Source organism: Palaemon carinicauda, chromosome 1 (genome assembly GCF_036898095.1).
Source record: "Palaemon carinicauda isolate YSFRI2023 chromosome 1, ASM3689809v2, whole genome shotgun sequence".
In the NCBI taxonomy this organism is placed as follows: domain Eukaryota; kingdom Metazoa; phylum Arthropoda; class Malacostraca; order Decapoda; family Palaemonidae; genus Palaemon; species Palaemon carinicauda.
In genome coordinates, this window is record NC_090725.1 from 127,598,556 (window position 1) to 127,626,055 (window position 27,500).

At 33.1% G+C, this 27,500-nt stretch overlaps 2 protein-coding genes and 1 long non-coding RNA gene across 3 annotated transcripts in view; all 3 read right to left on the reverse strand.

The window, feature by feature from the left end:
* The window catches only part of LOC137658397 (uncharacterized), a 176,745-nt gene extending 168,872 nt beyond the window's left edge, over positions 1-7,873 (reverse strand). Inside the window, exons 1-4 of the mRNA XM_068393122.1 lie at positions 7,850-7,873; positions 7,462-7,591; positions 4,719-4,920; positions 4,186-4,307 (exon numbers count right to left, since the gene is read on the reverse strand). Of these exons, the coding sequence (XP_068249223.1) occupies positions 4,186-4,307; positions 4,719-4,920; positions 7,462-7,591; positions 7,850-7,873 (478 nt within the window). The remainder of the gene's footprint in view (positions 1-4,185; positions 4,308-4,718; positions 4,921-7,461; positions 7,592-7,849) is intronic.
* Positions 7,874-8,580: 707 nt separating this feature from the next.
* Positions 8,581-9,906, reverse strand: LOC137643051 (uncharacterized). Its single transcript, XR_011044922.1, has 3 exons — positions 9,824-9,906; positions 9,269-9,334; positions 8,581-8,656 (listed from the first exon to the last, which is right to left on the reverse strand). It is a non-coding gene; the product is annotated as an uncharacterized lncRNA (long non-coding RNA).
* A 4,852-nt stretch (positions 9,907-14,758) lies between these two features.
* The window catches only part of LOC137658529 (uncharacterized), a 99,886-nt gene continuing 87,144 nt past the window's right edge, over positions 14,759-27,500 (reverse strand). Inside the window, exon 7 of the mRNA XM_068393375.1 lies at positions 14,759-14,926. Within this exon, the coding sequence (XP_068249476.1) occupies positions 14,759-14,926 (168 nt within the window). The remainder of the gene's footprint in view (positions 14,927-27,500) is intronic.

Here is a 27,500-nt window from a genome sequence, read left to right on the forward strand (position 1 = left end):
CAAAATCCGCTATATATATATATATATATATATATATATATATATATATATATATATATATATATATATATATATATATATATATATATATATATATATATATATAGTTACTCTCCAGGTGGATAATTACCATATCAGTCAAAAAATCTGCAAAATGTTTACGATACGAAAATTACTTCATAATGTTCATTTTAAGTGGTACTTTCATATTGGGCAATGATATCTTGCCTGATGTGAATAGAATGAAGAACCGCTGTCGTTGGAGTGGAGATTCAAAGAATGTTGTTCGAAACTTCAAGACAATTATTAAGAGCCGTTGGGAACAGGCTAGGCAAGCAGCAGAGCAGAACCAAGTTTCGAACATTGCCATATGGAGACTTCAAGTACATCGTGACATTTGTAAATTATTTAAGCAAATTTTGTGTATTGCCTCCACTTACAGCAAAAAGAACTTAAGAGGCTGCAGCGAATCTTTAGGACATATTTTTGGCATTTAGAACACATGCGGTTTTGCAGTCAGACAACGGTCGGGAGTTTTTTAATGCCATTGTCACTGAACTTGCAGTGCTCTAGCCAGTTTCGAAGCTGGTGGCTGGACGCCCACGTCATTCTGAAAGCCAGGGCGCTGATGAACGGCTAAATGCTGTAATCCAGGACAGACTACCCATTTCGATGAAGGAAAACGACAAAGGCAAGTTAACATCAGCCATCTTGAAACAACTGGCCACAGATCATTTGAAGTTATATTTTGGACAAGATCCACAGGTTGGATTAGGAGCATCTATCCTGCCAAGTACAGGAAGACTTTGAGGCATTTCTCGATTCGAAAGAAGCTGAAAATGCTGACACAGAACTTTATACCGAGGCATCAAATGCATCAAATGTGACAGAGGCAGAAACTGGGACAGAGGGAGAAGCAGGGTAGAGCCAGAAGCAGAGACAGATGCAGAAATAGACGCACAGGCAATGAAAGAGATAGTAGCTCCAACTTTCCAAAAGATCCGTGCTTCGGCTGATCAAGGATTAAGGACAAACATCTACTTAGGCTATTGTTCATTGGTTAATGTGCTATTCCGAGGGTCCCAGATGTAGATAGTGGTTCAACAGACCTGAGAGCAATCGAACAGCCCCTGATAAATGCGGAGGAAGTTCTTGGTGTCTTCCTTTCAATTTGAACAGCAAAAGCAAGAGCCACAGGCGGGCAAGGATATACAAAGTTCCAATGTACAACTCAATGTCCATCACAACGATGCAGTTGCCTTAGGAAAAAAATTGAATGGAACTAGCACTGTCTCCGATCAGATCATGCAAAAATGACTAACTGGAGTCCACTTAACCCTGAGATCTCTGTGATTGACTTTTATCTCTTATTGATCTTTCATTGATTTAGATCCTAAAATAATAGTTCTTAAAACTGTCTTCATCATTCGTGATATATATTAACTTAATAACAGTCTCTAACAATTTGCACAATGTTAACATTAGACAAATTTTGTCAAGGAAGTAGTATTCACATCGTGTAAAATTAAGCTGCGTAATGTGGACATCAGGCTTTTTTTTTTTTTTTTTTTTTTTTTTTTTTTTTTTTTTTTTTTTTTTTTTTTTTTTTAAATATGGTGCAAATGGCTTGCCTGATGCCAGCATTAGGCAATTCTATGCCTAATGTTCACATTAGGCAACTATCCACATAGGACGTAACAAATATACATACTGTATATAGTTGGTCCTCTTTCTCTATGAGCATTTCATTCAGGACCCTCCCATTAAGGGCTAGTGCCTCGTGCCAAGAGCCGGGCAATCTGAACTAACAAACCAGACGCTTCCATGGATAATGAAATCCGCCTAATTGTCAACGACTCTAAAGTCTGTAGATGTAAAAGCTTTTTTTATTTTTTTTCTGTGAGTACTCCTAAATGTTCCCCGAAGTACTCACTGTGATTGCTTTTAAATGTATAATAAGCAAAAGCAAGTATGTAATGTATTTAGATATCAATATAGCTCAATAAATTTACACTTCTATTATCATCTCTCTCTCTCTCTCTCTCTCTCTCTCTCTCTCTCTCTCTCTCTCTCTCTCTCTCTCTCTCTCTCTCTCTCGCTCTAAAAAAAAAGTTTTGGAATTTAATTGTTCTTAGTTTCAATTCATATAAAATTTCTGATAATAAGTATTTGCATTTTAAAGTACAACACTAAAATGTTAAATAAAAATGAATACCAGTATAGGCGACTAAATTGTGTTGTAATATTTATAATAAGGATATGAATAAGTAATAATAATAATATGTGCAATAGTAAATGTTCATGAAATACAAACCAATGAATAACAATACTACTGTTAACAAACTTATTTTGCGCTATCTGTACTTTATGACGTTGCCAATAAAAAATAAACTTGAAAGTGGCTCTAAATATATTACACAAAGTATAACGTATTTATTTGGTATTGGAAAAAAAAATAGTAAAATGTAAAGCTGTATAGTCATAAACAATTTTAATCATCTCTCTCTCTCTCTCTCTCTCTCTCTCTCTCTCTCTCTCTCTCTCTCTCTCTCTCTCTCTCTCTCTCTCTCTCAACAAAAACGAAAAATTTTGAAGCTAATTGTTCTTAGCTTGAATTTACAAAGAATCTCTTATAATCAGGTAACTTTATTATTTACTTCAAAATTTAAATAGATATATTCAACTCTACTCAAAATATGCGTCTCTAATTTTATCAAGAGATTTTTAATAATACTTCCTTGTCTTCCAAAGCTAAAGTCTAAGGAAGGCGCTGGGGGCGGGGAGGATAGAAGCGGTGGAAGGATTTGATTGTACATTCATAAGCCTGCAAAAATATTTAGGGTCGACTCCTGGGTTATGCCTTATTAATTACTTTACCAATAAAATACATTACTTACAGAGGCTCTGAAATTATTCTTATATATTTATGCAACATATGATATAAAATGTATAATAATAAAACTGTAATATCTAAGAAAATAAGAAAAGACTACATTTTTCTAAATAGGTGGAAAAGTTTTGGATTACCTTAGTATGATATATGTATGAATAGTTTTCGGTTTCTATACAGTTTCTGACTTCAGGTAGAAAAAATAAGGATATCAGAAATTACTGTATTTAAAATTTCTGATAATATGATAACGCTTATTTACTAACAAATAAAACACTTAATTTTTCAAACGATATCTCGAAAACGGTATCAAAATTACAAAACTAGACATGTTAAACTCTACTCAGCATTTTGTTTTATTTGTTAGGTAATTTAAAAGGGAAATTTCAGACTTTTGTAACAAAAATTCTCCGGGTGGGGGGAGGGTGTGAGAGGACAATTCAGTAAATTCTGTCTCGGGAAAACTATCATTTATTTAGTTGAGTATAAGGGAAATTATGAGTATAATTTTCAAATTAGTACCAAATTGTCAACTGTGGTGAAGTCAATCAATAATTTGGAATCAGTGGATAATAAGTGCAGACTGTGTGTTTATATATATATATATATATATATATATATATATATATATATATATATATATATATATATATATGTATATATATATATATATGTATGTATATATATACATATATATAGATATATATATATATGATATATATACTGTATATATATATATATATATACATATATATATACATATATATATGTGTGTGTGTGTGTATTCATGTGTGCTTAACTGTACAGTATGTGCATATATATTTATATTCATATAACAAGTTAATAGTTATTAAGGTTGAATACACTCCACCTGGGGAATAACATTTGATTGTCAATTTGACTACCAAGATCTGCATCAATTTATAGACTTTAGTTTGAATAACCGACTGGGCTGATGCACTTAACATGGTTCCCCTTTGGTTTTGTTAGTCCCAAAGTAGTGTGACTTCGAAACTAAGAACTATTTATGGTTTGATACTTGAAAGTATGTGTGTATATATACATACATATATATATGTACATATATATATATATATATATATATATATATATATATACATATATATATATCTATATATATACATATATATATACATATATATATATATATATATATATATATATATACATATATATATATAGAGAGAGAGAGAGAGAGAGAGAGAGAGAGAGAGAGAGAGAGAGAGAGAGAGAGAGAGAGAGAGAGAGAGAGAGAGAGAGAGAATATAACTTACCAAATTCACAGTCGGCTTCTGGTCCGCATTCATTGGTGCTCAAACACAAAACATTTGTTGGGTTACACACCTTCTCACAACTAGTGCCAATGGGTGTACAGGCCTTGCTATGCTTGCAATACCTGTAGGGAAAGAAAATATAAATATTTACGTACTAATCTAAGATCTGTTTAATGGGCAAAATCATCAAACGCGAATGCAGGAAAAGAAAAAAAAATTATAAATAAATTTAAATGTAAAAAAAGTTGGCCCATATATTCGGTAGTATATGGCAACGTTTTTGACCATTCAGATGATTTGTAAGTTCATTATTGGTCACTGGAAACTGATCACAGTTTCATTGAAAAATTGCATTTCAGGAGTGTTTGAAGAAAATGTTACTGTATCTTGAAATCAATAAAAATTTATAAAGAAAATGTGCTTCAGATGAAGTTGAGATTTCTACAGTCTACTGTATTTATAAAACCAAATGGCTCCACTTCATGTTTGACTGTGTGTAAATCATAACACTTTAGGGTTTCTATGACACTTACAATGTTTTCAAAGGACAGGTATCTACGCCTTTAAGCGATCTGCAGCTTCCATTGCAACATACGGAACCAACTCTGCAATCCTCTGGTTCCTCACACTGCATGCGGGTATCATACTTGTCTTTTCCTATGATGAAGCAGGTCATGGACAACGAATGTTGTGCTACCTCGCCTTGTGCATTCATGCACTGAAGGTGTAGTGTTTCTGAGAACCCGATGAGAAAGGAGAGTTATACATCAAATTTTTGGAATGGTTCTCTCTAGGAAATTTTATTAGAAATCTTGGACATGAGATCTTTACTGAAACTATAGAGTATCGATATTTACAGGTTTTCAGTAATCAACCATGTCTCTACGTGACAAGGGATTAACTTTTTCTATAAAGGGGTTTACAAACTTACCAAAAAAAATTGACAAGTAAATTATTGTGACACCCTTTGACACTTGGTACTACATTAAATAAAAATATAAAAAACCTGGATGGAGAAAATAGTAATAGAAAAAAATATAAAACTGATCTCGTTATTTAAAGAAAAAATCGAGTTTTCTACTTGAACAACACGACTAAGAAATTGAATTGAACAAGTGATACTAATAAATTGATTAAGGAGAAGGGTTGAAATTTTGATAGGGGATGGGGGAACAGTCTTTAGATTGACAATAAGCTTGAGGTCTGTGAGAAAGGATTAAATCTTCCTAAAGAATAGCGATAACAATTAATACTATTACAGAAATATCCAAATGTAATGTGAAGTCAAATTAAAGAATGCAAACACTCGCAAACAATTACTTTCTTAGTATAGAGAGTGCCATAAGCTCATGTAAGTAAAAGAGTACCATCGTACTCTGGAATTTGGCTGTACAATAACTTTAATTTCTTTTAAGTTTTCTCATAAATCTGTCTAAAGCTTATATTCATGATGGCATGAAAAAAGCGACCCATAAATCTTGCTGGTTTTCAGCAATGGACAAGTAAAATTTCTGTAAAAAATAGCAAATTGATAACTTCTATATAAGCATATGAAAAGAATCTTAATTATAGAAATATTGATTTCGACAGTTCCCTAATGCTTATCGCTCTAAGTTGGTTAAATATCGACGTCAATCAGTTTGGAATAATATAAAAAAAAAAATGCATGTAAATTTTCATACTCCTCTAATATATTATTAGGTTCAGACGGTGGTATCAGGAAATACTATGAATTGGGTTGATCACAACCCTTTTGTATTTCAGTCTCGAAGAAGAAACTAGGTCTACAGCCTGTTGACATTAATAGTCTATGGAAAGGCGTGAGAGAAGGTGTGGGGGGAGGCATGTACATTATATGAATGCCGGATGAGAATAAGAGAAATTATTTTTCCATTCAAATCATCTTTATTTCTATGGCCCTCCCGGATGTTAATATTATTGATTCCCGCATTCAGATGGAGGTGTGATATTGAGGGAAAGATTCAGGAACTTTTTCCTTAAAACTAGTATGACATTAATTTGCCATAATCTAAGAAAAAGTAATATTTTCCATTTTCAGATTGCAAATTACTAACCTAAAATTCCGTAAGAGCTAAAAATTATTAATAATATCAAGGGAGTTAAAAACTCAAATCTCCAATCGGAAAATTAAACAACCAACTTCTAAAACTGCAGTTTTACTATACAGTACAGTACTGTGTACGAATAAATCAGAATATGATCAAATGTGTGAACAACCAAAGATTTTCAATGCATCAGTCAGCGAGCAATGTATCGAAAAGCCAGATTTTTTTTTTCTTTTTTTTTTGAGAACTTTTTTTTTTCCATTCAATAAGTGTAGTAGTTACCAAACAATCTCACGATGCATGACTATTTACTCACGCAGTGCTTACGTACCACTTGCCATGCAGTACTTGAAGAAGTGTTACTGCGTTTGTGTAATTGATAAATATATATATATATATATATATATATATATATATATATATATATATATATATATATATATATATATATATATATATAACTGGAAGAAATGGGACTTCATAGTTATATAATACTAAATAAAAGAAAATGTTCACAGTTATATACCACTAAATGCCTTGATAGAAAAAGACAATGAGTCCTTATCACGCAATGGATAGAATATTTTATAATACAACAGAATCAGTCTCTACTTATTCTCCCTATGTTGTATTAGGTGTTATATAACTCAATTCCGTTAAGCCTTTTTAATTAAGATGCATTCACAATCATATGATTGTGAATACAGCCTAACTGAAAAGACATAAAAACAGCACATCACACTAAGCTGTATAACGAGGGAAAGTAAGCTCAGACTTAAACTGGTATACAAATGAATTTTTCAACCATTGTGTAATACTGTGTATGCTTTTTTGTCTTTCCTATCCAGGTTCGTTATGTATTTGGCATTATATAGTTGAGAATAAATATACATAAATATTATAGACTTTCAGGGTTTTCCTGTTTATATCAACCCAACAAAGGGCAAGGTCTGAGGTCTAAATATATATTTATATATATAAATATATATATATACATATATATATGTGTGTATGTGTGTCTATATATGTGTGTATATATATATATATATATATATATATATATCATTGTGTGGATATATATATATATATATATATATATATATATATATATATACATTGTGTGGATATATATATATATATATATATATATATATATATATACATAAATATATACTGATAAACCAATGTTAAACCTATTAAATGGGCTCACCTGGATCAGGGCAGCAGCTGTAACCAAATGGACAGTGTTGATTCGAAAGACATGTCGAGTGGGCGAACGTCTCCCGGTAGGACGTGGACACATTCGGGCACTTCAATTCCGGCAACCAGTCTTGAAGGTCCTTTAATAGCAATTAAAGTTTATAAGATTTTTACAGATAAGCGCAGAAATACGTACGCACATACTTATGTGTGCATATATGTGTTTATGTATGGAAATGTAATTCTTTTCAATTAAGCTATTCCTTAACCTACGGTGTCTCGGAGAAAAATTATCATAAGTCACTGCCTTATTTATCCTTTATCTATTGAATCCAAAAGGTTAGTTACTTCATATATTAACTTGGAAGGTTCGTCAGCAGTTCGTGGAACACCCTCACACACATTGCACCACTCAGCTGCATCTTATACTTACTTTTACACTTCCAGGATATCAAGGCCATCCTTTCCAATACCTCTTTGACATCTGCCCAACCCTTTCCAATGCTTTCTTTCCTTTGTCCCCTTGGCTCTTAATTATACACTCTCTTCACTAACATACTCCTTTACCTTTTTCCACTTAACCAACCCATCTCAAAGCACTCTGATCCATTCATTCAATTATGCTAACCTTTATTTTCACTTCTGCATACCTACATATTTCTCTCCCAATCAATTCTTCTCACACCTCATACAATAAACTATGCAAACCGTTCATCTCTCTCTCTCTCTCTCTCTCTCTCTCTCTCTCTCTCTCTCTCTCATATATATATATATATATATATATATATATATATATATATATATATATATATATATATATATATATATATATATATATATATATATATATATATATATATATATATATATATATATATATATATATTTATATATATATGTATATATATATATATATATATATATATATATCTTTCCCTCCTTTTTATTATTGAATACGAATTTTTTGTAATAATTTTCAGCTGATTTATAAAATATAAAACTACCTCATACATTTATCATCATGAACTTTTCACATTTTTCAAATGTCTTCTACAAAGGTCCTTCTTAGATAAATGTAACAAAACGAGGCTTTAATTAGAAGAAAAACAAAGGTTCTATTACTTACCATCCCGTTGATGATGTCAGGTACACACTGTCCCTTTTGGATGGAAAATATCATACCAGGACTGCATGCGACGTAGTTCCTAAAAAGAAGCATTTTACATTTTCATCAATTCTCTATATTTTACTACGTTAGTCTTGTAAGATTTTTATATCCATTACAATAGAAAACAGTACTTCTGCACGTAGTCTATATCTTTAAATTATTATGCAACTTTTAAAAAAATCTAGATTATGAGAATATTGAAATTTCTTTGACTCACCTGTTCTTGACACTTGATTATGACACTAATCTTATTTGTGGGGAAGGAATTTTCAGATTTACCCTTGATAATACGGTACAAAATTATTGAAACAAATAAATAGATGACTAATGGTAAAATGGAAATTATTTTACGCTAAACGAATATAGAACGAAACAGGCGGTTTCTTAATAATACGATCGTACACATGGCGATAATATTTAGTACACAGTCATAGAGAGAATGCTGATCATTTATATATATATATATATATATATATATATATATATATATATATATATATATATATATATATATATACGTTATATTACTCGCTATTAGGTTAAATATTAATTAATTCAGCACTATGTGTAAAGAAAGAGGGCACTAGATTATGGTTCCTAAATGTAGTTTTTCATTCTTTGAAAGCTCTCAAAACCTAATGCTACTCACGGTGGCTTTACTCCACAGCCTTGGCTTAGGCTTACGCATTCGCCTCTCTGAAGGCAGTAGACATACCTGAAATAGATTAGGTATTAAAAATCCAAAATAAAATTATTCAAATTGTAAGAATTGAAAAGAACATATAAAATTTGAGATGGGGAGTAAAATTTCAAAAAGCACTTAATGATAAGTATGTTCTTGCTTTCATAAGATGAATTAAATTCCACAATAAAAGTTGGATAGATAATTCGAAATCGAAAAATTATAAAAGGAAAACCTGATGAAAGTTTAGAGTTACAGTTAGATGCCATCGATTATTGGAGTTGATTATATTTTGATAACCTTATGCACTTAAAGAATACTCCCATAGTTTATTTCTTCTTTTTTTCATAATGGTAAAAAACAATAAACATATGCAAGGACATTTTCAAGTTTACCCAAATTAATCATTTTTTTAATATAGTATAGATATTCTACTCATAAAGCCCAAGTTATATCTATTTGTAATTTATAGCCAACAATATGATTTTAAACCATAAAAGATAAATCATTGATCCTCCTTACCCTCTAGGACACATTTTGGCCATTTTCTCCGGAGGTCGAACTCCACAGTTACCTGCTTTTTCACAAGTACTACTCGACAGACAGAACACCTGTAATTATAGAGAAAATTTCCATTGAGAAACCAAGCACAGCATTATGTCAATTACTATTTCAACAGAATAGATCCGAGCAAAAAGAAAATGTGAATGTGATTCATAGCTGAACGGTACTTGTCTGAAGCTAGAATTGTATTAACGTGAAGAAGCAATTTCAATCAACTATTATCAATAATTAAACAATAGAATCGAAAAAAATTACTCAAAATATTACAAATATATATATATATATATATATATATGTATACATATGTGTTTGTGTATATATATAAATGTGTATATATATATATATATATATATATATATATATATATATATATATATATATATATATATATATATATATATATATATATATATATATATATATATATATATATATATATATATATATATATATATATATATATATATATATATATATATATATATATATATATATATATATATATAGATAGATAGATAGATATATATATATATTACCCGTATGTTTTGGCTGATATATAAAGATGGTCAATAAATTAAAGCAAATAATTCAGAAAATCCATATCATACCTACGGTAGGTTATTTAAAGCCATGTGGAGAAACTTTCATAAGTAAAACACTAAAACATCATGAATAAAACGAACTTTAGTTCAAAAAATTTAAGGGGAATATGAAGATAAACTTTATGCATAAAGGGTAAAATAAAGTCATAAATCATTTGCATTGGATTTAGGAAATTATAATATAACTCTTATATACTTATACAGTAAATGTTATTTTGCAAATAAGATTGAATATGGAATGAAAACATAAGCCACGTGTGTGAAAAACTGGTATAGAAATTTAGCTTTGTTCGTGTACTAGAACAATAATTCGAAAATCATATATAAGATCACAAAACGAAAAAGTAACCAATGTAAAAGGAAATCCACTTCTTATTTTCTGGTACAGTATTTATCCACGTATTCACAGGAAGCAGAGAATTTATAAGGGAAGACAATGTAGGTACTCACAATTACCTTAATTTTTACAGCAGGTAAGTGGCATTTTCATGGCTAATCCTGATGACACATATCAATTAATATAATAACAAAAAAAGCACATGCAGCAATGACAATTTGTGCTATCTGGATTAGATTACCGACCAAACTCCTAAATTCTTAGTTAAAAAAAAAAAGAGAAATAAAACGATGATTCAAAGGAAGCAACCTCTTTCCAATGAGTGATTTCATAACAGCCTCGCAGGAAACCTTTTTTAACCATACACTTCGCATCCTTATAATGGGAAATGTCAAGATCATATTTATCATGATAATTTGGTGTATTGTATAAACACAAATTATATACAAATTATTGGATTCAATCTATGAATTTGGGTCATGAGACCCTGCGATGGGGCTTGGGAGGCCAATCAGTGACCCGTAGTTACTCTATGAAGGTAAAGTTAATAAGGGTGGACAGTAAGATGGAAGAAAGGAAGCGAGAACTTATATATGGCAGAACGTTAAAAAGTAAATGCAGCTCAGTTTACGTTATTTTATACAAAGGTGATGGTAAGGTACAACATACTCGCTAGTACCTTCAACTGGAAGTTCTTATATTCAGTAATTGATTACGGGGATATTAATTCAATTTAAAGTTAAAGTGCTATAGACTGTAATTCAAATGGCTAATCAATTCAGCGTATGCAAGTTAGAAGCAAATTAGCCTATCTTTAATAAAACGTATTCATCGGTCATAAATAGATTTGGTATTTAGTTATTCGAGCGGTTCGATTAAGATTTGTCCTACTCGTTGCAAGACACGGGCTCCTTTTGTATCAACAGTCTATAGTTATTTTACTGAAATCCAAAATGCTCTCAAGATGTTGCTACCAAATCAACGGCCATAATTTGTAAACGAGAGCTCTGAAGACTGCATATGCACAATAAAACTGTGTACCTATGAATGAATATATGAACAACAAAAACTTATTACTTGTTTATACATGTACTTACACCCACACAAGGGAGGACCATGCAAAGAACACTAGTACACGACAAATACACATGAAAATTACGGAATGTCAGTAGCCTAGTTATACGTATAAAATATTTTACTCAAATCTAAAATCAAACCCACACCGAAATGTTTTTACACATACATGTAATTACAAGTAGCAGAACACCTCAACCAGGTAAAAATACCCCAGTATACCGACACTTGACAGAAAGCACAAACATTTGGAAGATAAAAGAAATAGAAGCCTTAATTCCCATAACTATGAGGGCAATATTATCAGTGCACATCAGACGGTGTTCTAGAAGTGTTACTAGAGGGTCCTTGCAGCAACCGTTATACCTCAGCTGCATCTACTTTTAAGCCTTCTAATTTACCTCCATTCAGCTTTCAATCAAATAAAATAAAATCCTATTCCCTCAACTGCCATCGTCCATTCCCTAAAATCTCCCATATCTCCCAAAATGTTGAACGTAGCGTGATTGGACTATTGTATATTCACCACAAGGCTGCTTTCCTAATTACTAGTCGACACCTGTCTTACTAGTTTTTCTTGTCTGTATGAAAGCAGATACGTACGAAGGAGATATGACGGGTTCAAATAGGAAGATGGATACTACATACGGTGGTATTTTATGAATGCAAATAAACAGTCAAATTATATAGGTACACAAACTGAGTATGCGTGAATATCTTTATAAGAATAAGATATCGCCCTCAGCTAATTCCGTTAAAGTGCACTAGCATTGTGGAAATTAAAATACTGTAGGTGCTTTTCTGCGGAGTTGGGGAGTGTTTATTTAGTATTTATTTCATTTAAAACTGTTTTAACCTAATGAGCCATATATATTTGCGTAATTTGACTGTTTCGAATTAACTGCATACATACATACATACATACATACATACATACATACATACATACATAACATTCCCCTCCATAATTATCGCTAGAACCCCAATTTAGTCCTAAACAGTCTTCATTTCAAATATCTTTGTTAGATAGGTGACAAAATAGCTTGATATATCAGACCAGGAATAATTAAAGAGAAAAGTATAATTTAATGCATGGGCAGTAAGCAATGTACATGAACATAAAGAAGTATGCCCTATCTATGCCGTTTATGCTTCTGCTAAGAAACGTGCTACCAAATGTCAATGGTAAATATATGTGTAAGTAGGCCATCGCCTTCCCATAAACTAATCTCTTCTTTGTGCATGATTCAGGATCTATGGTGTGCTTTCTCGTAGATACTGGTGCCTACCGTTCCCTTCTGCCACATTCCCTCTTACGGCCCCGCCATTCCAAAACTGCTGATGTCTATCTGGTGGTCATCAACGGATCTGTTATCACCCCCCCCCCCCCACACACACATGGTAATGAGACTAAAAATGTCATTTGGGTGTTCCCAGTACCTGTGGAAGTTCATTGTCACCAACATTATATTGCTTTTCATGAGTGTGGATTTCCTGGCCTATTTTCACCTACCTACTGGTTGGCGTCATACAACAACGTTTAGTCATCGGTAGCTCATACTCATCCACACCTTTGTCCCCTGCTCCCTCTGACCTTGCTCGCCACATCAGCATGCCTACGGATGCTTACACCCACCTCCTCACTTTATAAACCAATGTCTTCTGCCCAGAAATATGCCAGATGCCCAAGGTTCCCCCCAACTATGGTATCTTTCATCATATCAAGACGACGAGATACATACATTTGGCACAAGACCGTTTGTCAGCTGCTAAACACACATTTACTGACATGGAAGCAATAGGACTTTTTCGAAAGGCTTCAAACCCATGGTCGTTGTCCCTACATATTTCCCTGAAGAAGGATAGATCCTGATACCCTTGTGGGGATTACAGGTGTCTTAATATGCGCACAGAAACAGGCAACTGCCCCATCCCCAGTAATATCGACATCACCCTCTTTGACAGTGCTGAAGTATTTTCGTCCTCCAACCTCCTATAGGGGTATTATCACGTAAGCATAATCGCAGAGGACATTCTTACAATTGTTATCACCACCCCCTTTGGACCATATACTTTCAACTACTCTTGCTTTGGCCTTCATAAGGCAGGGACCTCCTTTCAATTACTCATGGATGGTATCTTAGGGGACCTGCGCTTCTTCATATGTTACATAGATGACATACGAATATTCTTCCTCTCCAAAGACCACCTACATTACCTACGTATCATCCACGACTGCCTGCAACACAATGGCCTTGTAACTGAAAAGGTATCAGCAATACAAAAGCTCCCCACGCCCTCAACCGTCAAATCACTGCAGGAGTTCTTGGGCATGGTGATCTATTATCACCAGTTCTGGCGAGCCATCGCTGCTACGACTCCCTTAATGGCAAGCCGAAAAAAAAAAAAAAAACTTAAGTGGGTGTCCCTTCAGAAGGTGGTCTTCTTCACCACTAAGACAGACCAATCAACAGCTACTGCTTTCACTTTTCTTGTGTCAACTGCACCAATCCTACCCTCCACTGATGCCCATGATGCCGCTGTAGGGACATTACTCAAACATATGATCAACGGATCCCCTCGTCCATTGGCCTTCTTCATTAGAAAACTTTCCAAGGCAGAATCCAGCTACTCCACCTTCGACCGCAAGCTACTGGCAGTGTATTTGGCTGTCCATCACTTCCAGCACTTCTTAGAGGGCACATCCTTCGTCATTTGCACACCACATCCCCCTTGAGCACGTCTTCACCCAACAGTCTGACACCTGGTCCAATCGTCACCACTAACATCTTTCTGCCATTTCTGAATACAAATATACTATTCAATACATCCCTGGTAACTTTCATTCCATCACCAATGCCCTAACCAGAAACATGCTGGTCACCATCCATATAGGGATGGATCACAAGGCCGTATTACAGTAGAAGCCCAATGAAAGGGCCCCATGTACCAAACCTGCAGAACATCCTTCACTGCTCTCCGTTGGGATGGATTGCCCTCAATGACTCTAATGTCAGCCACTTCTGTGATGGGAGTACTGCAGAATCCCTTCCGATATCAATGAGTGAGATTGATAAGCCAGGATCCAGGGGCCTACCCTGGTGGGGAGCAGTTGGGAACTTCCCCTCCCACTCACATCAAAAATGATTTTTAAGGTTTTAGACAGGAATTTGAAGGCTTCAGGTGGCATTATTTTCCTAAAAATGCAACACAAGCAACTTATACAATAAATCCACCAACCTGGTTAAGGTATCAAAAAAATGTCTACTTTCTATATTTTCTTTTTTTCATGTAATATGCCTTCTTTACATGTTATGTTGCTATATAGCTATCCAGTCAGGAAATGATTGTAGTTTTTGACTCAGGAATGCTCATGATCGTTTTCACCATGTCCGCATTGGAAGATAACAGTAAATCCCATTTAAAAATTCGAGTCCTTGTCCAATTCTATCAAATTTACAACGTGAAATAAATCACAACTTCTCGAGTAAGACACTTGTCCCTTGTCTACTTTGACCTTTTGGGTAATGAAATCATAGTAACTATTCTAAACTGCATCTGCCATAGGTATGAATACTATATATGCTGCAAAACCTTATTTTCATTGCTCCTAAATGTCCTTTTTCCCATTTTATTTCTTGGGCTGCATGTTGTATCGTCTTATTACACTTTTCACTTTTGTTAGAATTACTTTAGATGGTCCCACTTGTAGCAGGGATTCATTGTTTCTGGATTGTGTGCTATGAATAATTTTATTCTTTTAATTTTGTCGAGGCATGTGATTTAGGTAACTGCGCTTGAGTGAGTGACATGAGGCTAAAATGCGTAAATCTCACACAGGATGTGTGGCAGTTAACATATATGGTACTGGTAAGCTACACCCATAGATGCCTGCCTACATGCACTGACTGTTGTTTCCATTCATCCATGGCCTCTCACATCCCTAGTGCCAATATACTGTACAGCTACTGAAGGCAAAATTCATAAGACATGGCATTACTAAAGATGTCAGGATTGGGTCCACACCAGTATTTTATGTCAAGCTTCAAAAATGCATCAACACATTAATTCGGGTGTGGGCACTTTTCATCAACCTCAGAATTTTTTTGCCCACATTCACATTAATGTGGTTGGTCCCACTTTGTCACAAAGACACTGTTACCATTTGTCAGCTATCAATCACTTCATCCACTGGCCGGAAGCCATCCCCACACAAGATGCAACATCTACCTCCATGTACCGTTGCCTTACTTTCTAGGTGTATAGCAAGACTAAGCATCCCAGAGAACTTTACTATTGACACGGGTGCCACTTTCTTCTCTCAGTTGTGAACATTATTAGGGCATCTTCTCAGCATCACCCTACATCAGTCTACTACTTACAATGTAGCAGCCAACGGAATAATGGAACATTTTCATTGAACCTCCAAAGCAACTTTAGATGGCCCTCTCCTACTAATCCAACTAGCTTGCACACCTTCTCTGGGTCCTCCTTGGACTGGGGACCACTCATATGGCGACCCATTGGTAGTCCCTACAATTTCCTTTGTTACATCTTCCATCTCCTACGATGATCTCCAGCGCTAACATCACGTCGTGGGGAAATTTACTTCCTGCTGTCAGACATACAAACCCCTAGGAAAGCAGGTAATACTAAGAGACCTACACACCACAACACACGTCTGCATGTCTGCTTCAGGAGGGAAACCATGTAACAAACATGCAGCAAGCAACAAACACACAAATAAAGAAATATGCCCTATCTACATTTTCTTCTACACTGCAACCTCCTTTGGACTCCACATAATAAAGTCGTTGAAGTCGCAAGCAAACTTCAGCTCTATTATCATTTCGTTACTATATTGTCTATTTTTCATGCCAATTTCAACCTTATGGACAAAAAGCGTTTAATGTACGCGTACAATTATCACCCTTATGTGACCCTTTGTGGCCTATAAATACGTGTGTTGTCTCTAAAAGTTGGTTTTTCGGGAGTTTCCTTCCTATTAATTTCTCCTACACTCTCGTCACAATCAGTTAAACATCCATGTCTCTATACATAAAAAAATCACATAAACTTACTTATCTATGTGTCCAAGCGATCATATGTTCAAAGTCAAGCCATCAGTAGCTCAATATATACAAATTCACATTACCCTGACAATACCCAAAGGGAAATATATATGTACTCAAACTAAGTTTAATTCGAAAACATGCCTTTATGGCTGGTATATGGGGAACCGTAGAATCAATGTACTCAGAGATGAGATGACTTAGTCTACTGTTGAACATGTACCAAATTTAAAAGGAATGGGTTAGAATCCCATTCAGAGTAACTCTACTCATCTAAGTATATTACCTTGTGGATATAAGTAATTCCACAGTTTAGTGAATTTGATATTTATTGATCCTTTGTTATTTGATATCTAAGAGCATCAAAATAGCATGTGCAAAATTAGTGTCAAAAAGCTATATATATATATATATATATATATATATATATATATATATATATATATATATATATATATATATATATATATATATCGAATTCACAAATTACAGGTATTACTATTTAGTCATTTAAGCATTGCCTTTTCACCTCATAGCAATTGAGAAAATTATCCTTTTACTATACTGCTGAGAAGTTTATAAAAACGCCAATATACTGATTAAGCTATGTAAAAACTACAGTTTTTTATAATACCTCGCTTCACATAAGCTCTCACTGCAATGTTTCGATCAATATGACGGATGATTTATTTGAAAAATAATTATTCGTTCCTGAAATGACTCTTTTTGAAGGACAATCTACTATTTTTACCGATCTAATTGGTATAATATAAGACAACTTATTTTCGGACAAAGGACATGGAGATATCTAATATGAATTGCTATCAATAAAAAAAGTTTTATAAGAATGGAAATTTAAAAAGAATATAAGACCAATAATTTACTTAACTAATTAATTAATCGATTGACGCACCGCATTAACAATGCATTGCTTTGCCTATTCTATGATTAATTTCTTCATTCATCGTACCTTCATTTGCTACATACAACTACAATCTTCGATTTTTTTACCCCCATTCTTTCCATCACCAATATTAACACATATATCCCAATTTCCTGGTTCATATTAACCGGCATACATTCTCTCTTGGTCAAATTATATTTCAACTCATCTTGTTATCTATTCTTGTGTTCACACGCATCTCTCAAATGCTAACTGACCTTGGTAAATTGGGAATAAAGCCAAAAGCAAGAACCTATGAGAGATCTTGTACAAAATTGTAGTCTGGGTAACAAACTGTTCCCTACAATACGTACAGAGAATTTAATTCAAATTCATATTTTACGGATACATCTGAATATAAATACTGTAAATAGCTAAACATCATTTTGTCATAAAAAAGCTTACCAAATGAGGAAGGCAATCCACTTCATCAATAAATAAGAGTCTTAGTAAACGTTTGGATTATTCTAAAATCTAATCGAATACGCTTATACTTAAGATGATCAAAGAATATAGTGAAATAAAAGGTTTAAACTTCCGTTTTTGTTTTAATATCTAAAGCAATCATCTCATAAATTTTAAATATAAACGGATACTTAGATATATTTGTAAGGTAAATTTTGTCAAGATATTTACATATTAAATAAAAAAGTACTTAATATTCAAGTTTTGCGTTCGCATCCTTCAACACGAGAACGTCTTGAAGTTTGATAGTGAAGAAAGAGTCGTCCCAAACTGTGTGGCCCCTTCACGGTGTCCTATACACACCCATCCCCTCTTCCACACCGACTGTGGCCCCATGAACCAAATTAAGAGGGGCAGCACGCAACGTTATCTGAATCCAATAATCATCTAGTCGAAGAAGCCTTTCTGGGGTTGATACGTCGTGGAGCACGATATCCAGCTCTCCTCAAGTATATTTCGAAAAAAAAAGTTCGGCTATCAATATTTAGGAAGGCTATCGTAGGAATGCTGAGAAACAGCTCAGGTTCACGGTCTGATGTATAGTACAAAATACATATATCAAACTCACAATTACGTCATTCTTCGTTATATTGAGAGGTGAAGTGATTTCGTAGTTACTAAATGTAATGCACGATGATGACCTTGATGGCGTCCATAATAGAAAAGGTGTCGCAAAAAGTAGAGAAGTATCTGTTAATTTTGTTTTGCTGTTGATTTATTCAGGTCAACGCTTATACGGAAAATGCATTATTCCTAGTTAACTATACCTTAAACTAATAGATAATTAGATATATTAACCAAAACAATGATGATTATTTAATATCTTTGGTCGCTTACAAATGACATGTTTAAACAATTGACCACTGCGATAAGAAGACGACTTCACGTGTTGTCACTTTTCTATTTTCTTCCACTTCCTGACAAAGCTTCACCTTGAACTAAATCTCCGTAGACATTCCTTTCGCTGAGGAGGAGTTATTTTCACATCAAAGCAAAAACTGGGTCACATACAAAAAGGTCAGGAATGCCGATGTTGTATTTATTATTTATGGTTGATGCCTATATGAATTGTATTGAGCGAGTGATGCTAAGCTTTCAATAATATCTATAAATAAAAAAATAGAATTAAAGTTAAGTAGGTCTTCTATTTTCATGAATAACATTCACTATGACACAGAAAAAACTAGGTCATAATTAAGGGATCAAGAATGTCGGTGATAGGTCCATCATATACGTAGTTCATATAGGAGCCTCTAAAAGAAAAAGTATCTTTACATAATTTGGATTCATGCATTAGGAAATCAAAATGTTTTATATAATATTGATCCAGAGAGTTAAACTAATCTATATTCTCAGTATTCTATTTTACAGAAGATATTTCTAAACCTTTAAGACATTTGCTCGTTCCCCGATGAAACTTTGAGCAAGAATCAATAACTTTTGAAATGGTTTTAAAAGAGGCGAGCAAAGTAAATCCTTCTCATCCTAAACCAACTTCCCATCGCAGTCATAATACACCAAGCTCCTCAATATATAATCTATTCTCTTGATTGTGCTGCGGAACACAGTCAGAGTCAGCATCTATATAATGCCATCAAATGCGTAGTGTACAATGATTAATAGTTTCGGGTTAATTTCGTTCGGCACGTGTTTGTGCTTTCTACACTATATCTGGATCTTGGAATTCTCGTCGGTTATTCTTTTCTTGAATGTTTATCGCTTTGTCAAGGGATGAAATCTAGTCTTCAAAAGTATTTTTCCCGTTTCGTCATTATCCTTTTTTATAGTTGTTCATTTGAGAAAATTCAAATATATCTATATCGGGATGCAACCTAATTACTTTTGCTAGGGTTTTCCTTAACAGAGCAGTTTCTAATATGTGTTTTTTTTCGTGTATGGAGAAAGAGTTATGAATCTGTTCCCGCTCAATACATTGGTTTTAAAATAAAAAAAAAAATGACTGAACATGGCTCACTGAATAGATTTATAAGGATATTCGATCAGTTACACATCGACCTTTGTTCAGTAGCCCAAGTTTTTCTGTCATTGCTGCCATACAGCAGTCCATAAATTTATATCTCCCTCTACAATTTCAACACTCATGAATAGCCTAACATTCATAATTATATCCATAACGTCAAAATAAAGGTTCCCCATTCCCACCCTCAGTCACCACTTATTCTAATATTTCCTTTCAACCTTTTGAGTTTTTTAAATACCTTCAAAACCCCTTGCGAAACCATTCTAAAAATAAACTGAATAATCTCAGTGGAAGACACAAGACAAATCCAAAACAATCCCCTTAACGGAAATAACATTAAGCAAAACTCTCAAAATCTAAGGTAACAGTGTTTATGGTTTCAGTTTTTTGGCCTTACAAATTTTAACCATTACAAGGTTAGTTATCCAAAACAGTTACTTTCCATTTTCTTCTGAATATAAACAATAGTTGCCAGTAAGAACTCCTTTGTTTAGTAATATTTCAATAACATTCACAATCTATTTGTGTAATCCTGCAATCAGCGACAAACAAACACAACTAATTTTAAAAGAATCGAACTACTCCCTTTGAAATAGCATTGCCAGGTTGAAATAAGTCGCTATGAAATCTTATCATTAAAACTAATGAAATTGCCACAAAAACGCATTAACAATATGAGAATGCATGTCGTTGCTAGCAATGACGTGAGAAGTTTTCTTTTAAGCTTGCTTGGTTTTATGATCCATTTCTGAACTCTTTACTGCTCCAACAAAAAAATCAGAAAACTCGCAAATGACCTACGTTGGAGATATTTTATTTTGAGTTAACGAGGTATAATCACCAAACCATGAAATACATAAAATACACGCTCACACTAACCCGCAACCACACACACACACACACACACACACACACACATATATATATATATATATATATATATATATATATATATATATATACTTATCTATAGGAACTGTATATACATATATATGTATATACGCATATAATATATACATATATGCAAACAAAACATATCTTCATATACACATGTATACACACATATATACCATATATGTTTGTTATATATTCCTATGTATATATGTAAATATACCCATATCATCATATAAATATGTATAGAGTATATATGTGTGCACTGAATATGCAAATGGATATGTGCAATGTGTCTATGGATTGTTTTTATGTTTGTTTATTAAAGAATTATGAAATGTGGGCCATATATAAAGGCATTAGGGATGGCTGGACCATTCAGCGTTGATGTATATAGGAAGGAAAACCCTTCATTTGTACCATAACTTTCAAGTTGTAAAGGTTGGCGACCAATATGGAAGGACGGGAATAAGAACTGGGATAAATTAGAAATTACAAATCTACAGGATATATATATAGATATATATATATATATATATATATATATATATATATATATATATATATATACAAATATGTATACATATATACATATATATATATACATACATACATATATATATATATATATATATATATTCAAATATAAATAATATAGATAGGTAGATAGATATTTAGATAGGTAGATAGATAGATAAACTGCCAAAGAAATTACATGTTAATCCTTACGTTGTCGCAGACTAGAATCTTTTTTCCTGTCAAAATATTACCAATACTACTGACTGACCAACATAGGTTCAAAAACATAACCTCTTTTGAATATTCTGATCAGAATTCTGCTTAAGGTATACGGTAAGATATATAATCAAGAAGTAATGTCGAATTCAACATCTTGATTTTATTAACGTTGAATCATTCATTAAAAGTTTGAAAATGGGAACAGCTGAAAATATGGGACATAAGTATAGCGCCGGCCAATGACCACAGGAATTACAATTTAGGGTTGACTGTACACTTCCATTAGGGTATTGGAGTGCGGTAGGCGTGACCTGTTAAAATAAATCGATAAAGTCGTTTTAAACATTAATGGCACATGGTGCAAGACCCCAATTCTTAGTCAAACAATGAAATATACTAGGCTACGACCAAACCCTAATTTGAGACATTTTCTTAATTACATTTACATATTCTTATAAATCCTTTATTAGTTAGAACAACCGTGAGTATCAAACATTCTAATTACCAACATATATCTAAGGACTGGAAAGTAAGACATATACAGGGAGCAAAGGAACGGTAGAGAGAAGAGGAAAAAGATTCTAGAAGGAAATTAGGTATATCTATTGGAAGAGCAGTGAAGCAATTGAATAAAAGGCCACGAACAAGGGAAGGAAAAAAGAATATCTATAAGATTTCAAACATGAAGAAAATAAAAAGACCGGATTTGGGCACCTTGGAGTCATCAGGGATAGAGATGGAAAAACATTGGATAGGGATGAAGTCATTAAGAAGGCATGGAGAGAATATTTTGAACAACTGTTGAATACTCAAAATTGGAGATAGGAGCTGGAGAAGCACAAAGAGTGGAGGGACCAGTGATCGAGATACAGAATGCAAATGCGAAGCGGGAATCGAGTAAAATAAGAAATGGTAAAGACCAGGTCCTTCAGTTTCAAATAATTGAAATTGTCATGACACTAGCTACAGTTGGAGAAAAAAAAATAGTATGCTGGATTTATTAAGACCTATATGGTAAGAGGAAATAATGCCTGAATACTGGGAAGAGAGTCTAATGTTATCGATATTTAAGCAGATAGGCGATATTCGTTAATGTCATAACTATAGGGGAATCAAACTAACAGCGCATGATTTAAAAGTTTTTGAGAGGGTACTAGATGAAAAATTGTAAACATTGGGAAACAGCAGTATGGATTTATGAGGGAGAGAGGGACTATGGGTGCCATCTTTATAATAAGGTCGCTACAGGGAAAAAGGCTAGAGGGAAACCAAAAGCCCTTCTGTGCTTTTGTAGATCTAGAGAAGACTTATGATAGAATACCAAGAGAATAGATGTTTTGGTGTTCGAAGAATAGTTAAGTCCGGGAGAAGTTGGTTAGAATGGTAGTAAGAATAATATTAATGTATGGGTAGAAAACATGGGTCTAAGATGAAAAGAGGAAACAAAGCTTGAGAGAACAGGGTTCAGAATGCTGAAGTGGGTTATTGGAATATCTGTTTGAAAGATTGAAAAATAATACAATAAGGAGAATGGCAGGCATAGTAAAATGCCACGACTGAGATGGTGTAGATATATATTGAGGATGTAGGAGGACCCCGTTTGGGTGGAAAGAGGAAGCAGACAATTAGATGTCGAGATAAGGTGAAGGCTGACATGGAGAGAAGAGCTTTGGTGGAAGATGGTGCCTTTGATAGAAGACATTGGGAGGGCACATTAGACAACCGACCCCCTAATGTAGGGATAACGGTGGTAAAAAAAGATTTCATCACAGTATGTAACCATGCATACACCCCTGAAGACTCTTATTCTATATTATACATTATTAAATAAATTAATAAAACATGAATTATCTTTGCAACGGCACTTGCGTAGGTTATTGTAACGTACTAATATTTTCTTATAAGTGAAACTAGTTATGTAAATGGACATGCTTGTTCAAAGCCCCCCAAAAGGTACATCCCTAAACGAAGTTATTTTTCTGCGCTTGGCGTCATTATGCTATTGGAACTGTTGTTTCTAATGGAACTCTCTCACTCGCATGTTAGTATCCGAATAATTTTAACGACGTGAGCTGTCTAATTGCATAATTATGAGCTTATGAATCTAATGATATACTCAATTGATTTAATGATTCGTAATACAGACAATTACAAACATATACTGTATATATCCCTTCTTACAAAATGTCTTTGTAATAGTATTGCTAAATCCTAATGGAAAAGAACAGGGAAGTAATGACTTGAAAAGGGGTTTAAAGTTCATTGCCTACTAGAAGAAGAATCATTAACCTGAATTCCTCCGTTACAACTGAACTTCGTGGATATAGTATCAGTGACCCACATGCCAAAAAACTTTTCTTATTCATTTTAGTCATGAGTATTGCAGTACCTTCTTCATAGATTTACATTCATTATACTTGCAAAGTGGATGAAAATTTTGTTTTAACGTACACATGTATGCATATAAAAATACTTTATATACATGTGTATTGTTTGTCCCCATTTTTTTCAAATTCTTGATATAACTTAGAAAGCGTATGGGATAGATTGAAAAACCGAAGGGAAAAATGTATCGGTGGGTTTGGCAGTATCTGAGTAGCATGAGGGTAAAGAATCCGAGGGTGTATCAACTTAGATATATGAGTAAGAAGTTAGGAGGTGAATGGGAAATCCTATCTGTGGTGTACAAAAAACTTATAAAAAGCTATGGAACATCCAAAAAAAAATAATGTAGTTGGAGTTGAGGATGAATGTGATAGAAAGTATCATCAAGAGCAATTAGAACATTTTATGAGGATAGCAAAGATGGTTCTACAATATATAAAGGGTGGAGCAAATGTTTTGGTGCAAACAAGAGTGTGTTATATCCCCATAGGCATATGACATCGTTTCAGTGGAGGGTAATGATTCGTTAGGAAGAAGGCTACACGTTATTTTTTTCAAAGAGCTTGTGAATAAAATGTGAAGCAATTACTATTTCCAGATAATTAATAATGGTGATGGGAGGCAGCAGAGGTTGGTAAAGAAAGTATTTGCGAGACGGAACATGTGGAAGCATATCATAATAAGAGTAAAGGAATAATGGTAACGTGTTAGTGAGGAAAATAGTTTTGATTGAAACACTGTGGTGAGAAAGGTCATTTTGGAAACGTCAAACAGGAAAAAATGGCTAAGTTGGGCAAATGATACAAAATGAGGGATTTATTTTGTTTGAAATACAGATGTGTGAGACTTTTTTTGTTTATGAGTTTGTTTTGGCAACTGAAACTCCCGAAGAAATCTTACGATCGTCTGGTTAAATCGGAAAATAGTCTGGGAAAATGAAGTATGATTACTGAATAACAGGAATGAATATCAAAGACCTCAGAAAAGCTAGTCTGACATATTGGCAGACATGTTAGAATTATATTTTGTAAATACAAGGTTGTATGCACGATAGAGGCAAATAGAGCCCCGTTTTTTAATATATATATATATATATATATATATATATATATATATATATACATATATATATATATATATATATATATATATATATATATATATATATGAATATATATACATATACATGTATATACATATACTGTACATATATATATATATATATATATATATATATATATATATATATATAATATATAAATACATACATACATATATATATATATATATATATATATATATATATATATATATATAAGTGAAGATACCATACTAGTCAGGGCCACCATACAAGGTTGGTTTTCTCTGAGCGATCAGACTAAAGTCTCCACCATCACCCATCCGCAGTAGTGAGGCTGGTGATGAAAATGGCCAAACCACAGGCATGACTTAGGACATGTCTGAGGCCTTTGCCCTGTAGTGTGGATTAGGAACAGTTTCTTTTTTTGTTTGTTGTTGAGATATATATATATATATATATATATATATATATATATATATGTATATATATATATATATATATATATATATATATATATATATATATATATACATATATCTATATATATATATATATATATATATATATACATATATATATATATATATATACATATATATATATATATATATATACACATATATATATATATACATATATATGTATATATATGTATATATACAGGTATATATATATATATATATATACAGTATATATATTATATATATATATATATATATATATATATATATATGTATATATATTTATGTATATATATATACATATATATATGTATTGATGTGTGTGCGTGTGTAATTCATACCAAAGGTTATTTCTAAATCAATTGTTTTTGTTCGATTTTTTTTAATTTCGTTCGTTTCGATACTGATGATTCGTATTTCTTTTGTGTGTTTGTTACAACACGTTTCAGGATATCGCACGGCATCCACAACTTAAATTGTTGGTACATATTCGTACTTGTAAGTATCATTCAAGATTAATAGCAGATAAGTTAAAATGAATAACTATCCGGATTAAACACGACACATTAAATTGTAAAACACCATTCCAGAAATGAGGAGCAAAGAACGTTTTCGAAAAACAATTTACGAGGAAGCCATGGAGAAACTATCAAAAAAGAGAACTTTCCCTAGAAAACAATTACATTCTATGAAGAAAAATCATTCATGGAAGTCGGGTGTCACTAATTACATTACTGTCAAAGAAGATATTTCAGCTACACAACGAAAAGATGCGAAATATATATCAAAGGGTACTAACTGGGTAATCAAAGATATGCATACATATATAAAGTCTGTCTGCTAAAGTAAACAAGTTAAGCCTCACTATTTCCTCTATAATGAGTTTCTCTGCCACTAACCTTTGAAGTTCTTTCTCTCCTTTCATCTCGTGCTTATTGACAAAGTTTTGCTTCCTTATGTAATTTGTTCAATCGCTACCTTTTGATCTTAACCCAATTTTCTTTCTTCACCTTTTCTATTTACTCCGCAAATAATCTTTTTTCTTTTTTGTCATTCGACTTCATATACCATGTTTCGCAATCATAACTTCGTAATTATCTTATCAGTTATCCCAAAACAATATATCATCTTAAAACCGCAGAAAATATCGATTTTATTATACTTTTACACGTCGTTGTTTACAAAATCAACTGCACAAGACTAGTCAACACCGCTAATATACCGAAATAATCTGGAAGGCTTTTCGCTGTCTACGTCAACCAGAATTATATTCCATATGCACGGAATCAGGACCCAGGTTTTCCTTCCATACCTTTGCCGCTTTTGATTAATCCAGCAATATACCAGATGCATCATTAACCTAGTTTCTCCCAACCATCAATCATGGCAAAGAAACTCACCCGAATTCCCCACCCCCGGGTATAAGATACCGAAGTCAATTTATTGGAAGATTATATTGAAATATATCAGTAATCTCAGGGGATTTAGACATGATTTCTTTGAGGATAACGTATCTCTCTCTCTCTCTCTCTCTCTCTCTCTCTCTCTCTCTCTCTCTCTCTCTCTCTCTCTCTCATCGATATTATTTGTACATTCTCCTTGACT